Source organism: Anabrus simplex, chromosome 1, assembly GCF_040414725.1.
Source record: "Anabrus simplex isolate iqAnaSimp1 chromosome 1, ASM4041472v1, whole genome shotgun sequence".
In the NCBI taxonomy this organism is placed as follows: Eukaryota; Metazoa; Arthropoda; class Insecta; order Orthoptera; family Tettigoniidae; genus Anabrus; species Anabrus simplex.
Window position 1 is genome coordinate 1,226,107,125 of NC_090265.1, and position 24,940 is coordinate 1,226,132,064.

The following is a 24,940-nucleotide window of genomic DNA, read 5'->3' on the forward strand; positions in this document are numbered from 1 at the left end:
ATAGGCAACCGGGTCTTTGGAGTGTACAGACCGGGAAAGGGTAAAGCTGACGCTGATTCGGAATTATTTGATAAGCTAATCAGCTATCTGGGAAACGATATGGAAAGGAACGTGATTGTAACGGGTGATTGTAGTGAACGACAGGAAGCATGACCAACAAATGGCAAATACGTTAAAATGGGAAGGACAGCCGATTCAGAAAGTGATGGAACCATGTAGAGGGAAGAATATCCTGGATGTGGTGCTGGTAAAACCAGATGAGCTCTATAGAGAAACCGAAGTACTAGATGGTATTAGTGGTCACGAAGATGTTTCTGTCGTAGTTAAAAATAAATGTGAAAGAAGGGAAGGTATTAAAATGAGGAATATTGGGCAGTAACATATGGCTGATAAAACAGGCATGAGGGAATTTTTGAAAAGTAATTATGAACGGTGGAATACGGTAAATTAAAATGTAAACAGACCCTGGGATAGGTTTAAAGCAATTGTTCAGGAATGTGAAAATCGTTTTGTACCATTAAATGTGGTAAGGAATGGTAAATACCCACTATATTTTAACAGGAAATTAAAGAGACTAAGAAGGAGGTGCAAGTTGGAAATAAGTAGAGTTAGAAATGGCCGTGGAAGTAAGGAGAAATTGAAGGAACTTACTAGGAAAGTGAATCTAACAAGGAAGTCAGCTAAGGATAACATGATGGCAAGCATAAATGGCGGTCATATAAATTTTAGTGAAAAATGGAAGGGTTTGTATAGGTACTTTAAGGCAGAAGCAGATTCCAAGAATGAAATTCCAGGAATCATTAATGAACAAGGGGAGTGTACCTGCGAGTAATGAACAAGGGGAGTGTGTATGCGAGGATCTCCAAAAGGCAGAATTATCTAAAGATTGTTGGTTACAAGGATAAAGTCCAGATAGAGGAAGTGACTAATAGTAAATAAGTATTAAAATATACCTATGATAACAGTGACATGTACAGTAAGATACAAAAGTTGAAAACTAGAAAAACAGCTGCAATTGTTAAGGTTTCGGGGGATATACTAAAGAAAATGCATCGGCTGGGATATAGTACCATATCCGAAGTACTTATTCGATTACTGTTTATGTGAAGGAGCTATACAAAATGAATGGAGAGTTGCTATAATAGCCCCTATGTATAAAGGAAAGGATGATAGACATAAAGCTGAAAATTACGGGCAGTCAGTTTGACATGCATTGCATGTAAGCTTTGGGAAAGCATTCTTTCTGATTATATTAGACATTTTTGCGAAATTAATAACTGGTTGAATAGAAGGCAGTTCGGGTTTAGGAAAGGTTATTCCACTGAAACTCAACTTGTAGGATTCCAGCAAGATATAGCAGATATCTTGGATTCAGGAGGCCAAATGGACTGTATTGCGATTGATCTATCTAAGGCATTTGACAGGGTAGATCATGTGTCACTTCTGGAAATAATGAGTGCCATTGGACTAGACAAAAGAGTGACTGAATGGATGGCTATATTTATAGAAAATATAACTCAGGGAATTAGAGTAGGCGAAGCTTTATCTGATATCTAATAATTAAGAGGGGAATTCCTCAAGGATGTATTATTGGACCTTTATGTTTTCTTATCTATATATATCAATGCCAGCCCCGTTTTGTAGGGGTAGCGTGCCTGCCACTTACCCGGAGGCCCCGGGTTCGATTCCCGGCCAGGTCAGGGATTTTACCTGTACCTGAGGGTTGGTTCGAGGTCCACTCAGCCTACGTGATTAGAATTGGGGAGCTATCTGACGGTGTGATAGCCGCTCCGGTCTAGAAAGCCAAGAATAACGGCCGAGAGGATTCGTCGTGCCGACCACACGACACCTCGTAATCTTCAGGCCTTCGGGCTGAGCAAGCGGTCGCTTGGTAGGCCAAGGCCCCTCAAGGGCTGTAGTGCCATGAGGGGGGAGTAAAGGAGAGGGCATGTAAGTCTTTGGTAAAACCCAGAATAGAGTATGGTTCCAGTGTATGGGACCCTCACCAAGATTACTTAATTCAAAAACTGGAAAAAATCCAAAAAACGGAAGCTCGATTTTTTCTGGGTGATTTCCGACAAAAGAGTAGTGTTACAAAATGTTGCAAAGTTTGGGCTGGGAAGACACGGGAGAAAGGAAACGAGCTTCTCGTCTAAGTGGTATGTTCGGAGCTGTCAGTGGAGGGATGGCGTGGAATGACATCACCAAAAATACAACTTGTTTTACGTCACACCGACCCAGATAGGTCTGATGGCGACGATGAGAAAGGAAAGGGCTAGGAGTGGGAAGGAAAAGGCCGTGGCCTTAATTAAGGTACAGGCCCAGCATGTGCCTGGTGCGAAAATGGGGAACCACGGAAAAACCACAGGGCTGTCGACAGTGGGGCTCGAATCCATTATCTCCCGAATACTGGATACTGGCCGCACTTAAGTGACTGCAGCTATCGACCTCGGTGGAATGACATCAGTAGACGAATAAGTTTGAGTGGTGTCTTTAAAAGAGGAAGAGATCACAATATGAAGATAAAGTTGGAATTCAAGAGAACAAACAGGGGCTAATATTCGTTCATAGGAAGGGGATTTAGGGATTTGAATACCTTACCAACGGAGATGTTCAATAAATTTCCAGTTTCTTTGCAATAATTTAAGGAATGCTTGGAAAACAACTGTTAGGGAATCTGCCACCTGGGCGACTGCTCTAAATGCAGATCCGTAGTGATTGATTGATGATTGACTTTACTGTCGTTTTCGCACGTTTATTGATGTAAAGATCATAATTGTTTTCACTGCTCATCAACTCAATCATCATTATATTAGTTATAATGAAAATACAAGGCCATTTCCGTACAAGACGAGTGGAAACGATAGGTTCCCATTATCCGTAACCTCGGCTCTGAATTCGGTGACTTTGTCCTCAGAGTTTAACACGATACTCATTTTTGATGTAGGCTGAGTGACATTTTTAACGTGGAATATGACATTGAAGAAGAAGAAAAAGACTGTACTACTTATTTCTAGCGTATGGCTTTTAGTGCTGGGTGTGTCCGAGGATATGTTTGGCCCGCTTGGTGAAGGTCTTTCTGGTCAACTCAATGGGTGACTTGCCCGTCTGCGTGTGAAATGGTGATAATGTGGTAAGGAGAGGGTGAAACTCGGTATCGTCACATAGCCCACTGCTATCGAATGGGCTTAATATCACCATCCGACGGATGAACCACCATCAACAGCGTCATATTCCCTCAAATTATTCGATCACTTCGGAGAGGTTGGGAATTGAATCCAGGCGTTTAGCACGCAATGCAGTGATTGTAAATTGTATACCACGGCCTCTCCTACCCTGCCGGCCAATATTCCGATGGTGAAAATGTTTTTGTCTACGGAACGTGAACCGGCTACTCATGGAGTTAGACCTTAGAGATTTGACTTGACGCCTTATCAATCATGGCTGGCGGGATTATTTACTTTTACCTAAAATAAATTACTGTTTAAAAATGTACTTATAATCGAATTTTTCGGATTTTTTATGTGTTTATAATCTCACCATATTGTATCGTTATCATGCGACCTGTTGGACAAACAATAAATAAATAAATAAATAAATAAATAAATAAATAAATAAATAAATAAATAAATAAATAAATAAATAAATAAATAAATAAATAAATAAGTAAATAAATAAATAAATAATGAGACAACCGTGCTACAGTGCGGAGAGACATTACATCAAGTAGGTTAACATCTTTCAAAACTGTCTTAAATGGTTAAAATACATCATTCAAAGACTATAAAAATGATCGTCTGAACACAGTGCTCCAAGCCATTAAATATACCGATATGCTAATGATGAAATACATTTTCCTATGTAATGTATAATGCATGTACTTACGAGTTTGAACATGTAGACATTAACGATTATCTGCGTGATGTTATAAATCCTAATTATTCCTTCTACCTTGAAGGCTTTCCTGTTTCTCATGAGTTTTGGTCCCAAGGCTGTCACACCGTAGATATACACTCCAACAAGTACCATCCATGGTAAAGGCGACCTCACGTAGAATACGTCAACAGATCGAGGATCTGCAAAGAGGAAACATTATTTCACAGTCTCTTTTCTCAGGAACACAATGCATGGCTGATAAGTGTTTTGATATGCAGGAACAGAACTCCATACTTAATCTATGGTGGAGAAGCTTTATAGAGTAGGCCCATGGATACATAAAATTTGTGTATGAATAAGAGGTAAATACAGAGTGGATATGAACTGAATCTATGGCAATGACTCTGGTTGGGAGTCTACCTTTGTGGCCGGTTTGTTCTTAGGCATCGGCATCTCGGGTACGGTTGTGGGATTTTATTCGTAAATGGTTCATTATTTCAGCTGAGAGACTGCGCTGTCCCCAAATTTTCTGCTACTCACGTAGGCCTGCAGACACTCAAAGCGTGGATGAGTGCATGGTACTGAGTACATTCCTCGCAGGTACACATTTCTCCGAAACAATTTAATCTTTAGACGTGAAGTTCATTTAGGGCATACAGTGGCGGCGATTAGGGGGACGACGGGTGCAGACACCTCCCCCACTTTATGGAGAAAAATAAGAAAACTCGTTTAAGCTCCCTAAAATTATATAAACCTTCCTGTATATTATTTAATTCTTTACTTTAATTTATTTAAAGATTAAATGAATCGCTCCTTTCCAAAAAAGCCTCAGTTCAGTTTTTGGATGAAATGATTTATCCATACGAAAATGTACTTCGAGATCGACACATTATTCTACAACAAAAGGACGTCTGTTCCAGAGATATTTATGTTTGAACTGCCATATCAAATATGTTGTTCCATATCAAAACAGCATCAGTCCTGGACACTAGCCTATTTAAAAGCAAAATTGTCAGCCTTTGGTGTTTGGACTGAGGCCTTTCTGGAAAGGAGAGAGTCAATAATATTTAGAAGGAATACGCACAAAATGTTATTCGGCGCAGCTAACCTATTCTGTAAAGGTGAGGGAAATTTCAGTAGCTAAGTTCTGCAATATAGTGTGTTTGCCAATTGGTAAAGCGAAGTAAGTCAAAGTGACTCCCAATTATTAATAGAATTTTATACCTCAGTGACTAACTGATCCGCCATCAAAATGAAAAAAAAGCATGAATCCCTGTGCGGTATAAACTCAGGATAGTTTTGTTTGGTGTTGAACCCAGATCAATTATTGGATTATTTGATATCAACAGCTTTTCCTCATGTGTATATAGGAATTTTACGAGAGAGAAATGCTGGTGGAAATATGTATGGAAGATATACTGAACTTTACAAGTCTGGCACAACTATTTGTCCACACGAGACAAAGTTCTGGATTTTACAGCTCACTTTGGGAGGCTAAGAGGATGAGCCCACGTAATCGAAGTGGTAGGATCCAGAGTTTCTTATTTTACAGAACTTGCCATTACCAAAAATTCTAACTCAGGATACTATCTATGTGTGGCACTTATTGACTTCAGAATACAAGGTTGAAAGATTTAACATGCTGTTGTTTGTCTGTATTTTATGATCAGATATTCTTTTGACCATCATTATAAAACAACTAAATTTAAAATGAGCCGCTAAAATAAGATTTTAAATTAGTTTTTGTACCCAAATAGGTCAGGCTATATTAAATGCTGTTTAGAAATGAACTCGATGGATGGGGCTGTACACTTGTGAACTGTGGTGGGGTTATGTGCGGGAAATGAAGGAGGATAGGTTACCTAGGAAAATAATATACTCTGTTACGGAGAGTAAGAGAAGTAGAGGGAGAGTAAGGCAGCGATGGTTAGACTCAATTTTTAACCATTTTAAGAGATATGGAACTAAACGGAGCCATAGCGCTAGTAGCAAAGAGAGGTTTGTGGCGGCATTTAGTAAATTAACAGATGCTTTCAGACTGAACGCTGAAAGGCGATAACAGTCTATGATGAATATGTATGTATGTACGTATGATGTATGTATGTATGTATGTATGTATGTATGTATGTATGTATGTATGTATGTATGTATGTATGTAAAGTCGAAATGCTACATAGATGCTTTGGCGTTAGAGTGAACAGGAGTTTAGCGAGGAAAGACAAGACCTGAAATATCCTGATTTTCTAAACATGGCACTGCAAACCTCACCCCTCTTTCAAACTCTAGTATAAAATTAATAAATAACAGAAATAAAATACATATCAATTTTTACCCTTGTTTCAGTCTAATTTCAGAAATAAAATTTCCTACAACTACTCCTTCTTTCACTCTCACTGTACATTTTATTTCAGCATCTACTTTTCCTATCGCTCATAAAATCTACACGATACTCCAACTTGTCTCAACCTAGTAACGACTACCCGTCTGCGCACAGAATCAGCTGCTTTCTCTACCCCCAAAACCATAATCCCTTCGTGATGAGCTCTTCATCTGACTTCTTTATTCACTCCTTTCTCGAAATACTGAACCTATGTACGATGACTCATACTGGTCATAGAGCTTACCTCTTTTTCTTCTTTACATATCTATCAACAAGAGTTCTCACAATAAAATCATTATCTCATGTTGTTCTCCCTCTTCAGAAACCACTTTGAAATTTGGACAGGATTGAACGTCTCTCTGTCCAGTTCATTAGTATGGTTGCCAGTATACCATTATATACCTTCCTCAATGTACTAAATAAGGTCATTCCCTATAGTTACCAGGATTCAATCTGTCCCCTTTATTTTTATATACGGGGCAAGATTTCCGGAATACATTTTTCTGGAAGATATTATTGAATATCCTCGTCAAAATTTTCATCGTGTCATTTCACTTTCCGAACTCTTTCGAATTTCATATGATACCCGAAATAGCTCCTCAAAATTCAATTTTTGCTCATTGTAACAGGTCCCGTATTTTTGGTCAAAATAATGTTGTCTAATTCAAGCGCAGTGACACTCACACCCCCAAAACCATAATACCCCGTGATGATCTCTTCATTTGTCCTCTTTCTTCAATAATTTCTCGAAATACTGAACCCATGTACGATGACTTATACTGGTACCCCACCACCAAATTTCTTCTTGGTTATCGCATTGATTTCATCCCATACTTTCTCGCTATCGTTGTCATTACATTTGTATTTACGTCTGTAGCCATCCTTTGTTGTCATTCCAAACCTTTGTCTTTTTTAATACTTCTCTGTACTCTTTCCTTATTTACACAAAATTCTTTTCTTGCTACTTGCTCTCCATCTATCCTGTATCTCCTAAGTGTCGTCATAACTAGTGTCTTTTTCTTTGTCCATGCTGTATTATACCACCCACTTTTTACCTGCACTTTATCTTGACTTAGCCTCATACTTTTTCCTGCCATTGCTGTTAAATATTTTCTGTCCTAGTTAGGACTTCTTCAACTCTGCTATCTTCTATCCATTTTTAAATAATTATTTTTGAGATCTTAAAATTATCTCCAGTGAAATATTCCATGAATTCTTTCCCTAATTCTTCTCGCCAACGATACCTAGATATATTCCTCTCCTCTAAGCTATCCTAAACCATCTCCTGCACTCTTGTATTTTGGCTCATTATTTTTATAGTTACTAGCATATGGTTGCCTTCACCCAATCCATAATTTCATCCCTTTGATAATTTGCAGACTATTCCTAAACATACAACTAAGTCGAATGCACTCTCCCCTTATTCTTCTATACAGGTTAAATTTTAACACTCATCTTCGAACCACAATCCATTCAAAATATGAAGCTCCTCCACCGCACATATTTCTAGTAGTATTTCGCCATTTCTGATACATTATTTATCCCGGCTATTTCTATTAACTATCAATGCCTCGTTTTTATCTTGGCTGCAAAATGGCTTCTTGTCCCATATCCTTGCGTTAAGATCTCCCACAAGGATAATGCCTGCCTGCTCATATGTACTTCTCAATCGCCCAATTTCTGCTGCTAAGTTCTCAAAAAAGTCCCTCTGTGCAAATGGTTAGCTCAAAGGTGGATAATATATAAAATCTATACACATTTCATTCATCCACTTGAAACCATCTAATATTCTTGTCCAAATAAATTCAACTCAGATTCTGAGAACTTACGTTTTATATTTTGTTATCTTTAATTATCACCTAAATTCCACCCGATGTTCTTTCTCTATTGACTCTTAGTAGTCCTATCTGAATCCATACTATGTCTATCTGTATTTAGGTCTGCCTTGTAATCAGACCAAATTTCTACTAATCAAACAATGTCCACTTCCTCAAGAAATTCTTTAAAATCTTCATTACCTATTATAACATGTTCCTTCAATATTTACACATGTTACCTTTAACTCTGGATAAGTTTTTGCCTTTGTGTTCCCCTGAAACCCCAGTCATTATAGATCATTCCAATTCCGTTGTACTCCACTCAGAAGATCAAGTAAATTCCTTCTGAGGTAGTTCTTCTGAAATTTATACTCTGCGGCCTGAACTCAAACCCTCCTTATGAAAACAGTCTCTTAAACTCACTGTTTTACGCCTTGAAGCATCCTCAATTGGTTGGACATGCTGACAAGTGACATCACTCTCCACACTGATTCTTGTCCCAGCTGGAAGAACTTCAGACGTAGACTATTGAATCATCTGCCCAAGGTTAACAACACCAACATTGCACGTACTCTCAGGAATACGTCATGTCATCATTTCTACACTATGCACTTCCGCTGATGACCCAGACTGCTTATCTTGCTCATTGAACATAGCGCCCAGATCATTCACTCTCCACCTTCTGGCCCAGGTATCGCCTAGCACATGCAAGCGGTTTCCTATTACGTATGCTCGTTGATTTGACCTGTTGGTTTGTCTTAAATGAAATTGTAAAACACTGTGTTCATGGAGGCTTTTCATGTCCATGTCCCTTTTCATCTTCCGTGCACTGCTCAGAATTCTGCTTGTCATTAGTACCGAGACAAACCTAATTCTGATAGGTCATTTCCCGCCTACTACTTCCAACACTGGACAAATCATTTATATCGCTTTCTGTACAGTCAGTGCGTACGTTTTCTCTCATTAAGTGTAAAACTGCATGAATCAATTCCACCATGGACTCCCTCTCAGTTTTCTCCAGGCCGTAAAAAATTATGTTCCTTCTTTTCTGCTCCTCTGTTCTTTTGCTTTCACGCTATTGAAGTACCTAAACTTGTTCTTCTAACACCTTAATCTTCTGATTCAGTATGGGCCTTTCTTCTTTGTCTTCTCTCACTTTCTCCTTTACCATTGTCAGTTCTTCGGTTATCCTTCATTTCCGTAATTTTGTTGGCACTGTACTTTCAGCATTTCTTTTGTTTGATCAGCCTGAAAAGCTTCGCGGAGAGCTTCCTTAATTTTATCAATGTCCGTCCATGGCAATGGCCCTGTTTTCATCTCGACACCTCCGATGACTAACAGAGTAGCCACTATAGCAGCCGCCATCAACAATTCTGCCAGGCCTAATCCTTTGCTATCTCTTTTTGCACTCCGTCTTGATCAACTTGGCCCGGCTGTGTTATCGCTATCGCTATCTCGCATTCTATACTCTTGCACCGTTACACCCATGCTGCATTCTCTTCACTTCCGGATCGTTGCCACATGCGTCTACTCACCAACTCAACTCAGTGAAAATTGAAGAAGACTTAGTTGTAAGTTAAAATTGGTTTTACCGGGCGAGTTGGCCATGCAGTTAGGAGCGCGCAGCTGTGAGCTCACATCCGGGAGATAGTGGATTCGAACCCCATTGTCGGCAGCCCTGAAGATGGTTTTCCGTGGTATCCCATTTTCACACCAGGCAAATTCTGGGGCTGTAACTTAATTAAGGCTACGGACGCTTCCTTCCCATTCCTAGGCCTTTCTTGTCCCATCGTCGTCACAAGACCTATCTGTGTCGGTGCGACGTAAAGCAACTAGCAAAAAAATGGTTTAAAATTATAGTTGGAATTATCTCCTGTCAAAGAACGTATTTATAGTTTCCGATACTTTTTTCAATAGACTCTACAGTATCATCATCAAATTAACATGATAACTTATAAATCATTACAATAAAAAAAGTTACACAGAATGTTGACCGTCGTTTGGAAAGGTATCCTAAACTGAATTTTTCCCTGTGAAACATAATACCTATTGGTAAGAGAGACCGTGCACTACTAGTGAAGTTGCTTAGCAAATAAATCATTCCAGTCTTAACAATTTCTTCCATTTTCGATCGAATATTTTCCAGTCTCATAGTTCTTCCTTTAATTTTAAGGAAATTATTAGCCTTTCAAATATAACAGAGTTTTTCTAATTGGCTGTTCAACTATCCTCATGCTGGTTTTCCCGTATACGAATTTTACTCGACCCAGTGGCGAAGCGTGCTAGTATCCACTGTTACCACTGGTAACAGTTTGAAAATATAAAAATCTAATATTCTTTAATTAATTTGTTGTTCTTTCGCCTGGACGTGTCGCGAGAACTCTACTGCAGCAGTTTGCCACCGTGAAAGCTGAGCGAGAGGCTGTTAAGTACCACTCCATGCAGTGATTACGATTTGAATCTCTTCTAACAGCTAGGCGAGTATTACTGCCCCTGCTCCAAGCAAAACCCTCTTCTCCTCGACTCGACACTCAGGGGAAAGGGGTTACGTTCTCCGGCCGTTCTACCGCTGTGGAAAGTGGAAACAAAAGCTCATAACGTCGGTGCTGAGCTGCTCCATCCGTTCATTCCGCCGTCCTCAAGAGTGCATTTTTATATTATTGTTTTCTATTATGATACGATGCGACTTTTCTTGTAAAAGTGTACATTTATCAATCAATCAATCAATCAATCAATCAATCAATCAATCAATCAATCAATCAATCAATCAATCAATCAATCAATACTGATCTGCATTTAGGGCAGTCGCCCAGATGGCAGAATCCCAATCTGTTGTTTTCCTAGCCTTTTCTTGATTGCAAATAAATTTGAAATTTATTGAACATCTCCCTTGGTAAGTTATTCCAATCTCTAACTCCCCTTACTATAAACGAATATTTGCCCCCTCTGTAGCTGTAGTACCCGGCGTTGTCCGGGTAGCTCTTGAATGTATACCTTTAATATTTGTATTACCAGTTAGTTAAGTGTGAAGTGGATGCTTATTGATTTATGTTTTGAGATATTGATTTTACGACCTATTATGTAGCTTTAGAGTTATTTAGATGTATCTGATTTCAAGTTTTAGATTATTTAATTTTCGAGTAAAACCTTGTCCTTGTGGAAGCTAGAATTGACTGGGAAGTATTTGATTCTTTCCAAAAAAATGAAAGTATTATGTGTATTTACCAGTCGCACCGTACATAATGATGTACACGATTTCGGCAGTCATTGAGACTGTCACAATCAGCCTAGTGACCCCATAAGCAGTGTATTCAACACTAATTTCGGTCATTTTATACTATATACTTCTAAGCCCTTCTCAGTTCCTGTCTCAATGGATACTTAACGTGGACTTAAACGGTATCAAGAGCGTCACAGTTCGTATAAGGGACACATAAACAATGGATTTCGACATTAATATCGGTTATTTTCCATCATTTTTGCACGTCAGCCCCTCTCATCCCCACCCCCAGCGGAGGCTGTGATTTTTCATCATAGTATTTTTTCTAAGATGGTAAGTCATATGTGTAGCAAATTTCGTTGAGAGCAATTCTGGAACATACCCACATACAGTACATCCATAACATTCGTTATATTTACATTAATTTTCACCCCCCTCTCAACCTCCATACTGATTGCGGCTGAAGTATGACTTAACCATCCAGAGTGTCACAGATCAACTCTGTGTCCTCGTAAAGAACGTATTCGACATTAAAATCAGTAAAAAAATTTATATTTCACCATCTCTCCTAGGTGTGCTAGGGGTGTTTTACCCCAACAGTATTTTTTTCAGATAGTAAGTAATACGTGTACCAATTTTATGTGAGGGCTATACTGGATGAAAAATACATCCGTATTTTTGGTCAGTTTGAACATTTTCCTTTCCACCCCTTCTAATATCCATGCCGATAGGGGCTGAACAACGACAACCGGAGTGTCAGCGATCTCGAAAAGTATGGACTGTACACGAATATTTGTCGTTATCTATTATTTTGATATTTCACTCGTCTTTCTGTGTTTTTTATAATTCACCCTCGCCCCTAGGGGTGCTAGGTGTATCTGATCCCCACAGTAATGTTTCCTTTATGTTTATGGTTGAGAGGAATGCTAGAGCATACACACATACGTCTTTAAACTCTGTCCCATTGGACATTTTCTTTTCTTTACCGGTTCTAACTCGCCTGCCGATTAGGACTAAACTTAACCTTAAACGGCATTCAGAGTATCACAGTTCATCTCAGCGATCCTCAAAACTACGGATTAGACAAAGATATCGGTCGTTTTCGTTTAATGTTAACATTTCAGCTCTACCATACTTTAGAGGCTGGGGTCCTCTTACCCCAAAGGTATTTTTTTCCAGACAGTAGATGCAATTTAGGTTGAGAATTATGCTGGAATATACACATATACGTCCATTATCTCGGTCATTTTGAAAATTTTGTTTTTCACTTCTTCTCACCGCTATACGAAAGGAGGCAGAACTTGACTTCTAAAAAATTCGGAGCGTTAGTATTCATTTCAGCGACCCCGAAAAGAATGGATTCGACACTATTTTCGATTATTTCTACATCTCACCCCCTCGTGGGTGTGCTTAGCGCTGTCATACCTCCACACACTTTGTCCCCTGATAATGAGCCATAAGTGACTGAGTTTGTTTGAAATCGCTCCCGTAGTCCCGAAAAGTATGGATTCAACACTAATATTGTTATATTTCGTCCCCATGTCTGAGGCTTCTAGGGGTGTCTTTCCCCCACAGTATGTTTTCTAGATAGTAGGTAATATTTGTACCAAGTTCAGCTGACAATTATATTGGAACGTACACACAAACATCCTTAAACTTGGTCATTTGGATATGTTATTTTCTTCACTTCTTCTCACCCGCCTGCCAATTGGGGATCAACTTGGACTTAAACGACAACCGGAGTGTCACTGTTCATTTCAGCGACCCCGAATTTTTTTTGATGTGACCCTATTTTCAATTATTTTCATATCTCACCCTTTCCAACACCTACCCCTAGGGGTGCTAATTTGTCATAACCCCAACCAATTTATCTCCTGATAGTAGTTCATAAGTGTACCAGGTTTTTTGAATCGCTCCAGTAGTCCGGAAAAGTATTATTGTTCGCTTTTAGTTACGTATATAAATCACCCCCCCTCTAGAGGTTCCAGGGGTGTCTTATCGTAAACAGTACTTTCTCCAGGTAGTAAGTCATACTTGTATAAATTTTGGTTGAAATCTACGCTGTAGCATACATAGGCTACGGTACGTCCATTATTTCGGTCATTTTTGAAAATTTCTGTTTTACCCCTTCTCCCCCTATGCCAAAGGGGGATGAAATATAATTTATAAAAAATCCAGAGTGTCATTATTAATCTCAGGGACCCCGAAATTATGGATTCGAAACTATTTTCGTTTATTTTTACTTAACACTTCCCCGCGCACCAAACCCCAAAGGGGACTGAACTTGGACTTTTAAATATTAGGAGTGAGACGAATTATCTCAGTGCCCACGAGAACTACCGATTCGACACAATTTTAGATTACTTTGTATATATTTCTCCCCTCTTCCCCACCTCGAAGGGGATGAAATTGGACTTTAAAAATCTGGAGTATAACTATTCACCTCAGTGACACCAAAACCCATGGATTCGACACTATTTTCGATCATGTTCATATCTCACTCCCCCTTAATCCCCACCATATAGGGGGATGAACTTGGACTCATAAAAAATCCGGACTGCCACAATTCACCTCAGCGACCCCGAAAACTATGGATTCGATACTATTTTCTATTAATATTTATATCTGAATTTGGACTTTTAAAAAATCCGGAGTGCCACTAATCATCTGAGTGACCACGAAAACTGTGGATTCGACACTATTTTCGGTTGTTTTTGTATAGCTCTCCTCCCTCCTCTCCCACCCCCCGAAGGGGCTGAACTTGGTTTATAAAAGTCTGGAATGTCACTGTTCATAAATGCGACCCCGAAAAGTATGGATTCGACAGTACTTTCGATGATTTTTATATCTAACCACCTCTCCACTCCCACCCGTAAGGATGCCTGGGTGTCTTACCCCCACGTGATTTGTCTCATGATACTAAAAATCCGTAGTGTCGCTATTCATCTTAGCGACCACGAAAAGTATGGATGTGACACTATTTTCGAATATTTTATAAGTCACCCCCTCGCCCCCCACTCCAGTGGATACATGGGGAGTCTTATCCCCACGCGGTTTGTCTGAAGAAATCTGGAGTGTCACTACTCATCTCAGCGACCCCGAAAACTATGGATTCGACACTATTTTCGGTCATTTGGATATATCACTCTCCCCTCGCCCCGCACCCCAGAGGGGGCTGAACTTGGACTTTAAAACAATCCGGAGTGTCACTATTAATCTTAGCGACCCCGAAAAGTATGGATTCGACACTGTTTTCTATAATTTTCTTGTATCACTCCCCCCTCGCCCTCACCCCAAAGGGGGCTGAACTTTGACTTTAAAAAAAATCCGCAGTGTCACTATTAATCTTGGCGACCCCGAAAAGTATGGAGTCGACACTTTTTCGAATATTTTATATGTCACCCCCTAGCCATCACCCCCCCCCCACCTCAATGGGTACGTGGGGTATCTTACCCGCACGCGGTTTGTCGAAAGAAATCCGGAGTGTCAATATTCATCTCAACGACCCCGAAAAGGATGGATTCGACACCATTTTCGGTTATTTTGATATAATCACTTCCTCCCCCACGCCGCTCACCCCAAAGGGGGCAGAACTTGGACTTTAAAAAATTCCGGAATGTCACTATTCATCTCAGCGACCATAAAAAGTATGGATTCGAGACTATTTTCGAATATTTTATATGTCACCCCCTTGCGTCCCCCCCGCCCCTATGGGTACAAGGGGGGTCTTACCCCCATACTCAAAATTATAGAATAGGCAATCTAATTTCTAATAAGTTACTATACCACACTACAATAATGTTTAAACTACGTTCAGACGTATTCTAACGTATTATTAAGCACAAATAGATCTGAAAATTCCAATTAGGCCTAAATTAGATATTCACAAGAACTACCGGTAGGCACTCAAAGATTATACCAACAATGTTAAACACTACTACTACTACACTACTACTACTTTACTAGTACTACTTTATCCTACTATGCTGTAATAGAAATGAAACCTGCCGGTTGCACAAAAATACACACGAGTATAACAGGCAAGATACTATCTAATATACCGTATCTACACTACAATTCTCAACTGAAATGTGGTTATGTGATTATTAGAGATGGTGGATTACTATTATTTTCCCTACTCCGCGGGACGGAGAATAAAAGTGTCCTTAAATGTTGAAAAATATGCGGTTGTTTACAATAATTTCTCAAAAGTATTTGTCTAAACTACGCCAGTGATTTGAATTGCAATTATTGGAATGTAGGAACTTGATTATTAGCTAACCGCTCATAAATACTGAAATGTCGAGGGTGTGAAATATAAATTGCGGATACTTTATCTGCCTACTCAGAACTACAAATGATCGGAATACAATAATCTGCTGATTTTTATTTATATTTTCTTGATACACTGCACCCTTTGTTCACGACTGTGGCCAACAATGCCAATATTTGAATACGAAGAGCGACAATAATCAATAACAATTACGACTGTTAACTATTTCGGCAGTGAAATACTGTCTATTCCGTTGAAATCCTTTCTTTAAACAAAATTTACAACAGTATTGCTTTATTTCAAGAAGTCATTACTTTCGTGATAGGTGGAACCGCTGACCTGCTTTTTGAAATACCCTATCAAATGTCTGCACTAATAGACTATAATCTCTGCCGAAGTTACGACTCTTTTTAATATCCCGTCTTTGTAAGTATTTTATCAACAAACCTATTGATATTTTAATAATACTATTAAAAAGAAAGAGATATATCTTCTTTCACGCAGTCCTAAATAATCTAGCGAACGCCTACGGAACTACTCAGTGTGAAAACTGTAAATAAATACCACTAATCGCAGATTACTACGAACAAACAATAAAACACAATTATTTGTGGAATGACATTAGTAGACGAATAGGTTTGAATGGCGTCTATAAAAGTAGGAAAGATCACAATATGAAGATAAAGTTGGAATTCAAGAGAACAAACTGGGGCAAATATTCATTTATAGGAAGGGGAGTTAGGGATTGGAATAACTTACCAAGGGAGATGTTCAATAAATTTCCAATTTCTTTGAAATCATTTCGGAAAAGACTAGGAAAGCAACAGATAGGGAATCTGCCACCTGGGCGACTGCCCTAAATGCAGATCAGTATTGATTGATTGTAAATGTATCTCTCATACACACACATACAAAATTTGGTAAATTTCTACAATTATTAACTACTTAATCACTGAGATAACATAGAGATCTTGGAACAGCCCACCATCTTTCACTCTCCTGCATCCAAGAATCCAACTTTATATTTACTTTATGTTAGTTAAGGATAGCCTATAGTACTCCGTAACGTATTCAACATTAAAATGAGTGCTGTCATTTCCACCTCGAAAATAAGTGAGTAGGTGGGCCCAGAATATTCATTTATAATAGAAAGCTTAATGAACACGCCATTTTCGTTAAGAACTTTTGAAGAAAAGAAAAACACATAATTGAAAAAGCTAGACACATGCCTTCTCTTAGAAATTTAGTCAAGGAATAGAAAAGAACAGTGCGATATTTTCATGACTCGTGGTAAATACACTGACTGACAGAGCAAATGCAACACCAAGAAGGAGTGGTCAGAACTTTATGCCAATTGCAGGGTAGACTGACGTCACTGAGGTATGCTCATGATGTGAAATGCGCCGCTGTGCTGCGCACGTAGCGAACGATAAATGGGACACGGCGTTGGCGAATGGCCCACTTCGTACCGTGATTTCTCAGCCGACAGTCATTGTAGAACGTGTTGTCGTGTGCCACAGGACACGTGTATAGCTAAGATTGCCAGGCCGCCGTCAACGGAGGCATTTCCAGCAGACAGACGACTTTACGAGGGGTATGGTGATCGGGCTGAGAAGGGCAGGTTGGTCGCTTCGTCAAATCGCAGCCGATACCCATAGGGATGTGTCCACGGTGCAGCGCCTGTGGCGAAGATGGTTGGCGCAGGGACATGTGGCACGTGCGAGGGGTCCAGGCGCAGCCCGAGTGACGTCAGCACGCGAGGATCGGCGCATCCGCCGCCAAGCGGTGGCAGCCCCGCACGCCACGTCAACCGCCATTCTTCAGCATGTGCAAGACACCCTGGCTGTTCCAATATCGACCAGAACAATTTCCCGTCGATTGGTTGAAGGAGGCCTGCACTCCCGGCCCCGGCGTCCGCTCAGAAGACTACCATTGACTCCACAGCATAAACGTGCACGCCTGGCATGGTGCCGGGCTAGAGCGAATTGGATGAGGGAATGGCGGAACGTCGTGTTCTCCGATGAGTCACGCTTCTGTTCTGTCAGTGATAGTCACCGCAGACGAGTGTGGCGTCGGCGTGGAGAAAGGTCAAATCCGGCAGTAACTGTGGAGTGCCCTACCGCTAGACAACGCGGCATCATGGTTTGGGGCGCTATTGCGTATGATTCCACGTTACCTCTAGTGCGTATTCAAGGCACGTTAAATGCCCACCGCTACGTGCAGCATGTGCTGCGGCCGGTGGCACTCCCGTACCTTCAGGGGCTGCCCAATGCTCTGTTTCAGCAGGATAATGCCCGCCCACACACTGCTCGCATCTCCCAACAGGCTCTACGAGGTGTACAGATGCTTCCGTGGCCAGCGTACTCTCCGGATCTCTCACCAATCGAACACGTGTGGGATCTCATTGGATGCCGTTTGCCAACTCTGCCCCAGCCTCGTACGGACGACCAACTGCGGCAAATGGTTGACAGAGAATGGAGAACCATCCCTCAGGACACCATCCGCACTCTTATTGACTCTGTACCTCGACGTGTTTCTGCGTGCATCGCCGCTCGCGGTGGTCCTACATCCTACTGAGTCGATGCCGTGCGCATTGTGTAACCTGCATATCGGTTTGAAATAAACATCAATTATTCTTCCGTGCCGACTCTGTTTTTTCCCCAACTTTCATCCCTTTCGAACCACTCCTCCTTGGTGTTGCATTTGCTCTGTCAGTCAGTGTAGATCTGGATTGGTTACGTGGTTGTGAAAAAATGAATAAACTGTACTGTTGGCCTTGTATTCTATTTTCCTCAGGAAATAATGCTTAGAATAAAGACGATTTGGACAATTTATATATATTCAGAGTTTTAAAGAGACGCCATGAAGTGTCTCAAGCACATATCAACGCTGTTACCGATATGATTCATTTCGGAAGGTCCAGAATAGAGTACAGCTCACAGAAAGAAAATTAACGAGCATAATGAGCTGGTAAAAATAACAGATATATTATCAGCACTTGAATAGATACTGTGTGTTTTCTTTCCAAGAAAGGATTACCTTTCAGTGGTCATCGAGAAACTGAACAATCTCATAACAGAGGTAATTACAGGGAGTTACTAGCATTAATAGCTAAGAAAGAGGACATTTCGGCACAACTTAGAAAAATCTACAGTGTTATCAGGACTTTCATCTGACATTCAAAATGATATTATAGACGTCATAGCTATTTTTATGACCAGCGAAATTAATGACGATGTTAAAAAGTACAGACTTTTCTAACAGACATATTTAGATATGTTAGTCTCGGAGGCGAAATTCAGTAGCTTTTGGGGATTCAGTAATGTAAGCGGTGACCGTTCTGCTGTATCTCTCTTTATACATCTCTTCGGAATTTTACATGAATTTCAGTATGGTGAAAAGTTAGTAGCAGAGACATTTGATGGCGCAGCAGTGACTCGTGGTACATAGATCTGGATTGGTTATGTGGTTGTGCAAAAATTACCAAAACTGTACTGTTGAGCATGCATTCTATTTTCTGAGAAAATATTGCTTGGAATAAAGACGGTATGGACGATTTAGACATATATACTCTCAGAAGGAATGTGGTAACACTTTTCAAAACGTCAGGCGTCGCCACTGACTAGGGTCGAACTGTCTTCTAGCCCCCAATATTTCCCATCCAACTTTCTTTCCCATGGCAGTCGCGCTACTTTTTAATTTCGAAATAAATAAAGAACCGTGGTTCCTTTATGCATACCAAGTTATAATCTATGTCCAGTATGGCGCCAGTTTTGTTAATGGATTGGTCTTACAAGTGGTAGATAGCACCCTTTTCTTGCCTTGGTACCACGATCCTTTAGCACATTTACCATACTATTCAACGACTAACCGTTGTACCCATCGATGGCGCGTTAGATGTAGTAAAATTTCGGGAGACGTACCATCATAACCAAGTCCAAGAAATTTCTCTTCAACTTCCATTTGTGTTCAATGTTAGCATAAATTTTGAAAAATCTGGAACGAGTGGAAAATGCTCATGCCCTTAAAGGAAATAGCAGTATCTGTACGAAAGAGTAGATCTACTGTATCGCTATGAACAACATCAGGAAATAGAGATGAATGGTAGCAGAAGAGGCGAGAAACATCTAAACAAACAATAGTCAGTGAAACGCTACTATTAGTCAGACCATTTTCACACCAGACAAATGCTGGGAATGTACCTTAATTTAGGTCACGGACGCTTTCTTCCCATAGGTAGGCCTTTCCTCTCCCATGATCACCATAAGACCTATCTGTGTCGGTACGACGTCAAGGAAACTTTCAACGAAAACAAAACAATACTCCTACTGATTAGCTTTAGGGATTTAACACATTGCAGATCACCACCTCCGTGTACTTCAGTGTGCAGAAACACGTCCAACAATCGATGCTGTTGTGGTACCGTATTAAGGTGCGTATCTGTATACTATAACTAAAATTTGGGTAGCTATTACGGGGCAACAAATAATGTACTATCACAGAACTTTCCAGGGAAGTACCTTGGGAGAATTGCCACACTGAATATAGCCACAAGGTTAAAATTATTATCAGTACGAAAATACATGTGTTTTCCACAGTTACCTATTTAAAATAAAAGAAAATTTACTGCATTTGAGTAGTACTCCTACGGTTTTTACTGAAAAATGCGTATTTTTGTTTTAAATTAAAGATTTCGCCTGGAGATTTATTATCAAAGCTCTGTGTGCCTTATTATTGATTTTGTATATAATAAACTAGCAAATGTACCCGTGCTTCGCTACGGTATTCTACATTGTATACGGATATCGACGTAAATACTGTGCGTTCATCAAATGAGATTGTTTTAAAATTGCATGTCTCTTAGCCTTATCCGAGAAATAGCATGGGGAGGTCCACATACGTTGTTTCCAATGTAAAGTGAGGGTTGCGGAGTTGTGATGATAGCGGCAGGCTCACTTGCCTACTGCCATTCACAATCGAGTTGGCAAGTTTACATTATAATTGCAGGCCCCAATGCCTACTGCGCGGTCACAATCGTTTTGGGGAGTTTTAGTTACAATGGCAGACCCATTTCCTGCTTTCAGACAGGTTACAGTTGAGGAGTTTTTATTATAATACCAGGCAAGTTCCCTACCACCAGTCAAAATTGAGTTGTGCAGTTATCATTATAATGACAGTTCCTTTTTACTGCTGCTAGCCAGCTTACTGCCAGTCACACAGAATTAGTGAGTTTCCATGAAAATAGCAGGCCACTATGCCTAATGCTAGTCAAATTTTAGATTGGAACATTTGTTTATAATGGCGGGCACCCTGGCCTAGAGCCAAACACAATAGAGTAGGGGACTTTCGAACAAAACTGCATGATCCCTTGCCTTCTGCAAGACAAATCGAAAAGTGAATTATTCATTAAAATGGTAGGCCCTCCTTACTAATGCCAGTTACACAGGAGTTGGAGAAGGACCCCATTCCTACTGCCAGCAGTCAAAGTCGTTGTAGGGAGTACTGATTACAATAGCAGACACATCCTTTCCCGATCGCTACAAATCGACATCAATGAATATATACAGATGGACATCCGAAAGTATATGAATGTTTACAATATTGCGGACCTTCATTTACAGATTAACTGCTGCTAAACGGTACGTCATATCGACAAAGGATCGTACCGTAAGGAGCAGTATTTAGCGATCTAAATTGCTGGTCCTATGATATTTTCTCGCATCTAATCTATTCATGGGTCAGATTGAATCAGAAACGTTGAATAAGTTGAAATTTGTGTAAGAATATCTTACATTGCATTACTTTTCGGATAATTATGTGACATAGCATTTGGCTCACATATGGGTACTGGGCGGGCCAATGTTCGTGTAGAGTTTGATCATACTATCTTTCCTGTAAGTGATTGAAATGATGCACATGAGAAGAAAAGGTTTGGAAATTAATTTCCATTAAGGCAGGTAGATTTCCATTAAGTTTTGTTGTGTGTATTTTGAGGGAGTGCAAAATCACGCTTTCGGTTTCGTATAAACCCCCAATTAGTTCAGGGATTTAGAAACAATATTTGCCCTAAAACCTCCCCAAAGGCCAGGTGGATTCTAAATATGAAGTTTGGTGGAAATATATCCAGTAGTTTTCAAGTTAGAGAAAGACAAACAGACCAACAAACAAACAAACAAACTAACTAACTAACAGACACCAAGGAAACCTACCCTCGGACAGATGGATGCTATATATAAAGTTTGGTTCAAATATCTTGTTAGTTTTCAAGTTGTAAGAAGTACGCTTTACACGCACCCGCTCTTGCGTTAAGTCCGCTGGGATTTGTACCGAAAAACGGTCCGTTAATGATATCTCCCTTACTAAATCCTGTTATCGAAATTATGCACATGAGAAAAAAAGGTTTAGACATTAATTTTCATTAAGGCAGGTTGATTTCCATTAAGTTCGGTTGTGTATACTTTGAGGGAGTGCAAAATCACGGTTTCGGTTTCGTAAAAATCCCCACTCAGTTCAGGGATTTAGAAACGATATTTGCGCTAAAACCTACCCAAGGACAGGTGGATACTAAATATGAAGTTTGGTGGAAATATATATTTAGTAGTTTTCAAATTATAGAAGGACAGACAAACAGACAAACAGACAAAGAGACAAAAAGACAAACAAACAGACAGACACCAAAGCCAAAAATGATGCAGATGGTCATTATTACACCTGAAACGGATAACTGTACGGAAATTTCGCCAAAATAATCAATGTACAGACAAACGGTCGTTACGATTTTATTTTTTGCGCTAAAACCTACCCAAGGACAGGTGGATTCTAAATATGAAGTTTGGTGGAAATATATCCAGTAGTTTTCAAGTTATAGAAGGACAGACAAACAGACAAACAGACAAACAAACAGACAAACAGACACCAAAGCTAAAAATGATGCAGATGGTCATTATTACACCTGAAGCGGATAACTGTACGGAAATTTCGCCAAAATAATCAATGTACAGACACACGGTCGTTACGATTTTATAAATATATATATGACGGATAAGCATGGGCACGTTGAAAAGTGCAGACTTCCACTTCGAGATTCATATCTCCTAAACGGTTTATGATATTAAGAAACGGTTTGCGCCATCAGACGCCTCATTTATCGCTCTAAATCTTTGTTTCTAAACCATATCCTCGTATCTCCCATATTAAGGGGGTAAATTGAGTTCAAATATTGGATAGGGTGAAATTTGGGTGCATTTTTAACATTTTACATTACAATTTGCCTACTTATGTATAAGCTAGAATCATGAAATTTGGTACACATATGTCCCTTAATGGTGCCAATGTGCACACCTAGCGCGATCATCCTATCATTCTTATAAGTGTGTCAAACATTGAAATTTACTTGTAAAAATCACCAAATTTACGAACAATCCAGAAATACGGCCAAATTTAACGTATAAGGGAGAGAGATACGACAAAATGTCACAGGACCAAAGTTGTAGATCACTCCGAATTGAAGGGACATTGTGCCATCCGTTTTGTGATACGACTTACCGTTTAGCCAAAAAATAGCTCAAAAGGAATGTCTGCACAGTCATTAAAATTGCCTCCATATTTCGATATCTTTGGGGGTAAAAAGTGAAAAATTTGAACATCTTGGAATTTTCCCGTCGGTTAGGGACCAAAAGCTATATATTCACCAAATTTCAATTGTCTACCTCATCTGGCAGGTTGTGCCGCCATCTTGATTTGGGGGGATAGGGGATAAAAATGAGGAAATACCCGAAAATTTTTAAGCCCACGAAACCTATAGGTTATCGTTTTGGATATACTATACGACTGTGTTCTTATGCTGAGCCCAAAATTTGAGCCCCCCCAGCGTGCCCCCTTCAGGGAATTTTGAGAATTTCGGATTTTTCTAGGGATCTTGGGGTCATCAGTTTCCCTCGTACCAAGTTTCAAATTTCTGAGATTTCTGGAAGTGCCTCATTAATTCACGTCTTTTTTCATTTTTAAATATTTATATATACATCGCTCCAGCCCGACTTGCTTTTATATATATAGAATACCCGAAAATTTTTAAGCCCACGAAACCTATAGGTTATCGTTTTGGATATACTATACGACTGTGTTCTTATGCTGAGCCCAAAATTTGAGCCCCCCCAGCGTGCCCCCTTCAGGGAATTTTGAGAATTTCGGATTTTTCTAGGGATCTTGGGGTCATCAGTTTCCCTCGTACCAAGTTTCAAATTTCTGAGATTTCTGGAAGTGCCTCATTAATTCACGTCTTTTTTCATTTTTAAATATTTATATATACATCGCTCCAGCCCGACTTGCTTTTATATATATAGATGACGGATAAGCATGAGCACGTTGACAAGTGCAGACTTCCACTTCGAGATTCATATCTCCTAAACGGTTTATGATATTAAGAAACGGTTTGCGCCATCAGACGCCTCATTTATCGCTCTAAATCTTTGTTTCTAAACCATATCCTCGTATCTCCCATATTAAGGGGGTAAATTGAGTTCAAATATTGGATAGGGTGAAATTTGGGTGCATTTTTAACATTTTACATTACAATTTGCCTACTTATGTATAAGCTAGAATCATGAAATTTGGTACACATATGTCCCTATTATTCTTATAAGTGTGTCAAACATTGAAATTTACTTGTAAAAATCAACAAATTTACGAACAATCCAGAAATACGGCCAAATTTAACGTATAAGGGAGAGAGATACGACAAAATGTCACAAGACCAAAGTTGTAGATCACTCCGAATTGAAGGGACATTGTGCCATCCGTTTTGTGATACGACTTACAATTTAGCCAAAAAATAGCTCAAAAGGAATGTCTGCACAGTCATTAAAATTGCCTCCATATTTCGATATCTTTGGGGGTAAAAAGTGAAAAATTTGAACATCTTGGAATTTTCCCGTCGGTTAGGGACCAAAAGCTATATATTCACCAAATTTCAATTGTCTACCTCGTCTGGCAGGTTGTGCCGCCATCTTGATTTGGGGGGATAGGGGATAAAAATGAGGAAATTCCCGAAAATTTTTAAGCCCACGAAACCTATAGGTTATCGTTCTGGATATACTATACGACTGTGTTCTTATGCTGAGCCCAAAATTTGAGCCCCCCCAGCGTGCCCCCTTCAGGGAATTTTGAGAATTTCGGATTTTTCTAGGGATCTTGGGGTCATCAGTTTCCCTCGTACCAAGTTTCAAATTTCTGAGATTTCTGGAAGTGCCTCATTAATTCACGTCTTTTTTCATTTTTAAATATTTATATATACATCGCTCCAGCCCGACTTGCTTTTATATATATAGATTGAATTTTTAATTTGAACGCATGGTATTAAAGATACTGTTTTTGAC

The 24,940-nt window shown here is 39.7% G+C and overlaps 1 protein-coding gene across 3 annotated transcripts in view; it reads right to left on the minus strand.

Moving 5' to 3' along the window:
* The window catches only part of LOC136858215 (very long chain fatty acid elongase AAEL008004), a 92,142-nt gene that overhangs the window by 30,585 nt on the left and 36,617 nt on the right, over window positions 1-24,940 (minus strand). For 2 of the 3 annotated variants that reach the window (XM_068228770.1, XM_068228771.1), the window contains exon 3: window positions 3,886-4,076. In XM_068228770.1, coding sequence (XP_068084871.1) covers window positions 3,886-4,076 — 191 coding nt within the window. Of the gene's footprint in view, window positions 1-3,885; window positions 4,077-8,496; window positions 8,607-24,940 lie in introns of those variants that run through there. The other variant, XM_068228772.1, reaches the window with a different exon arrangement.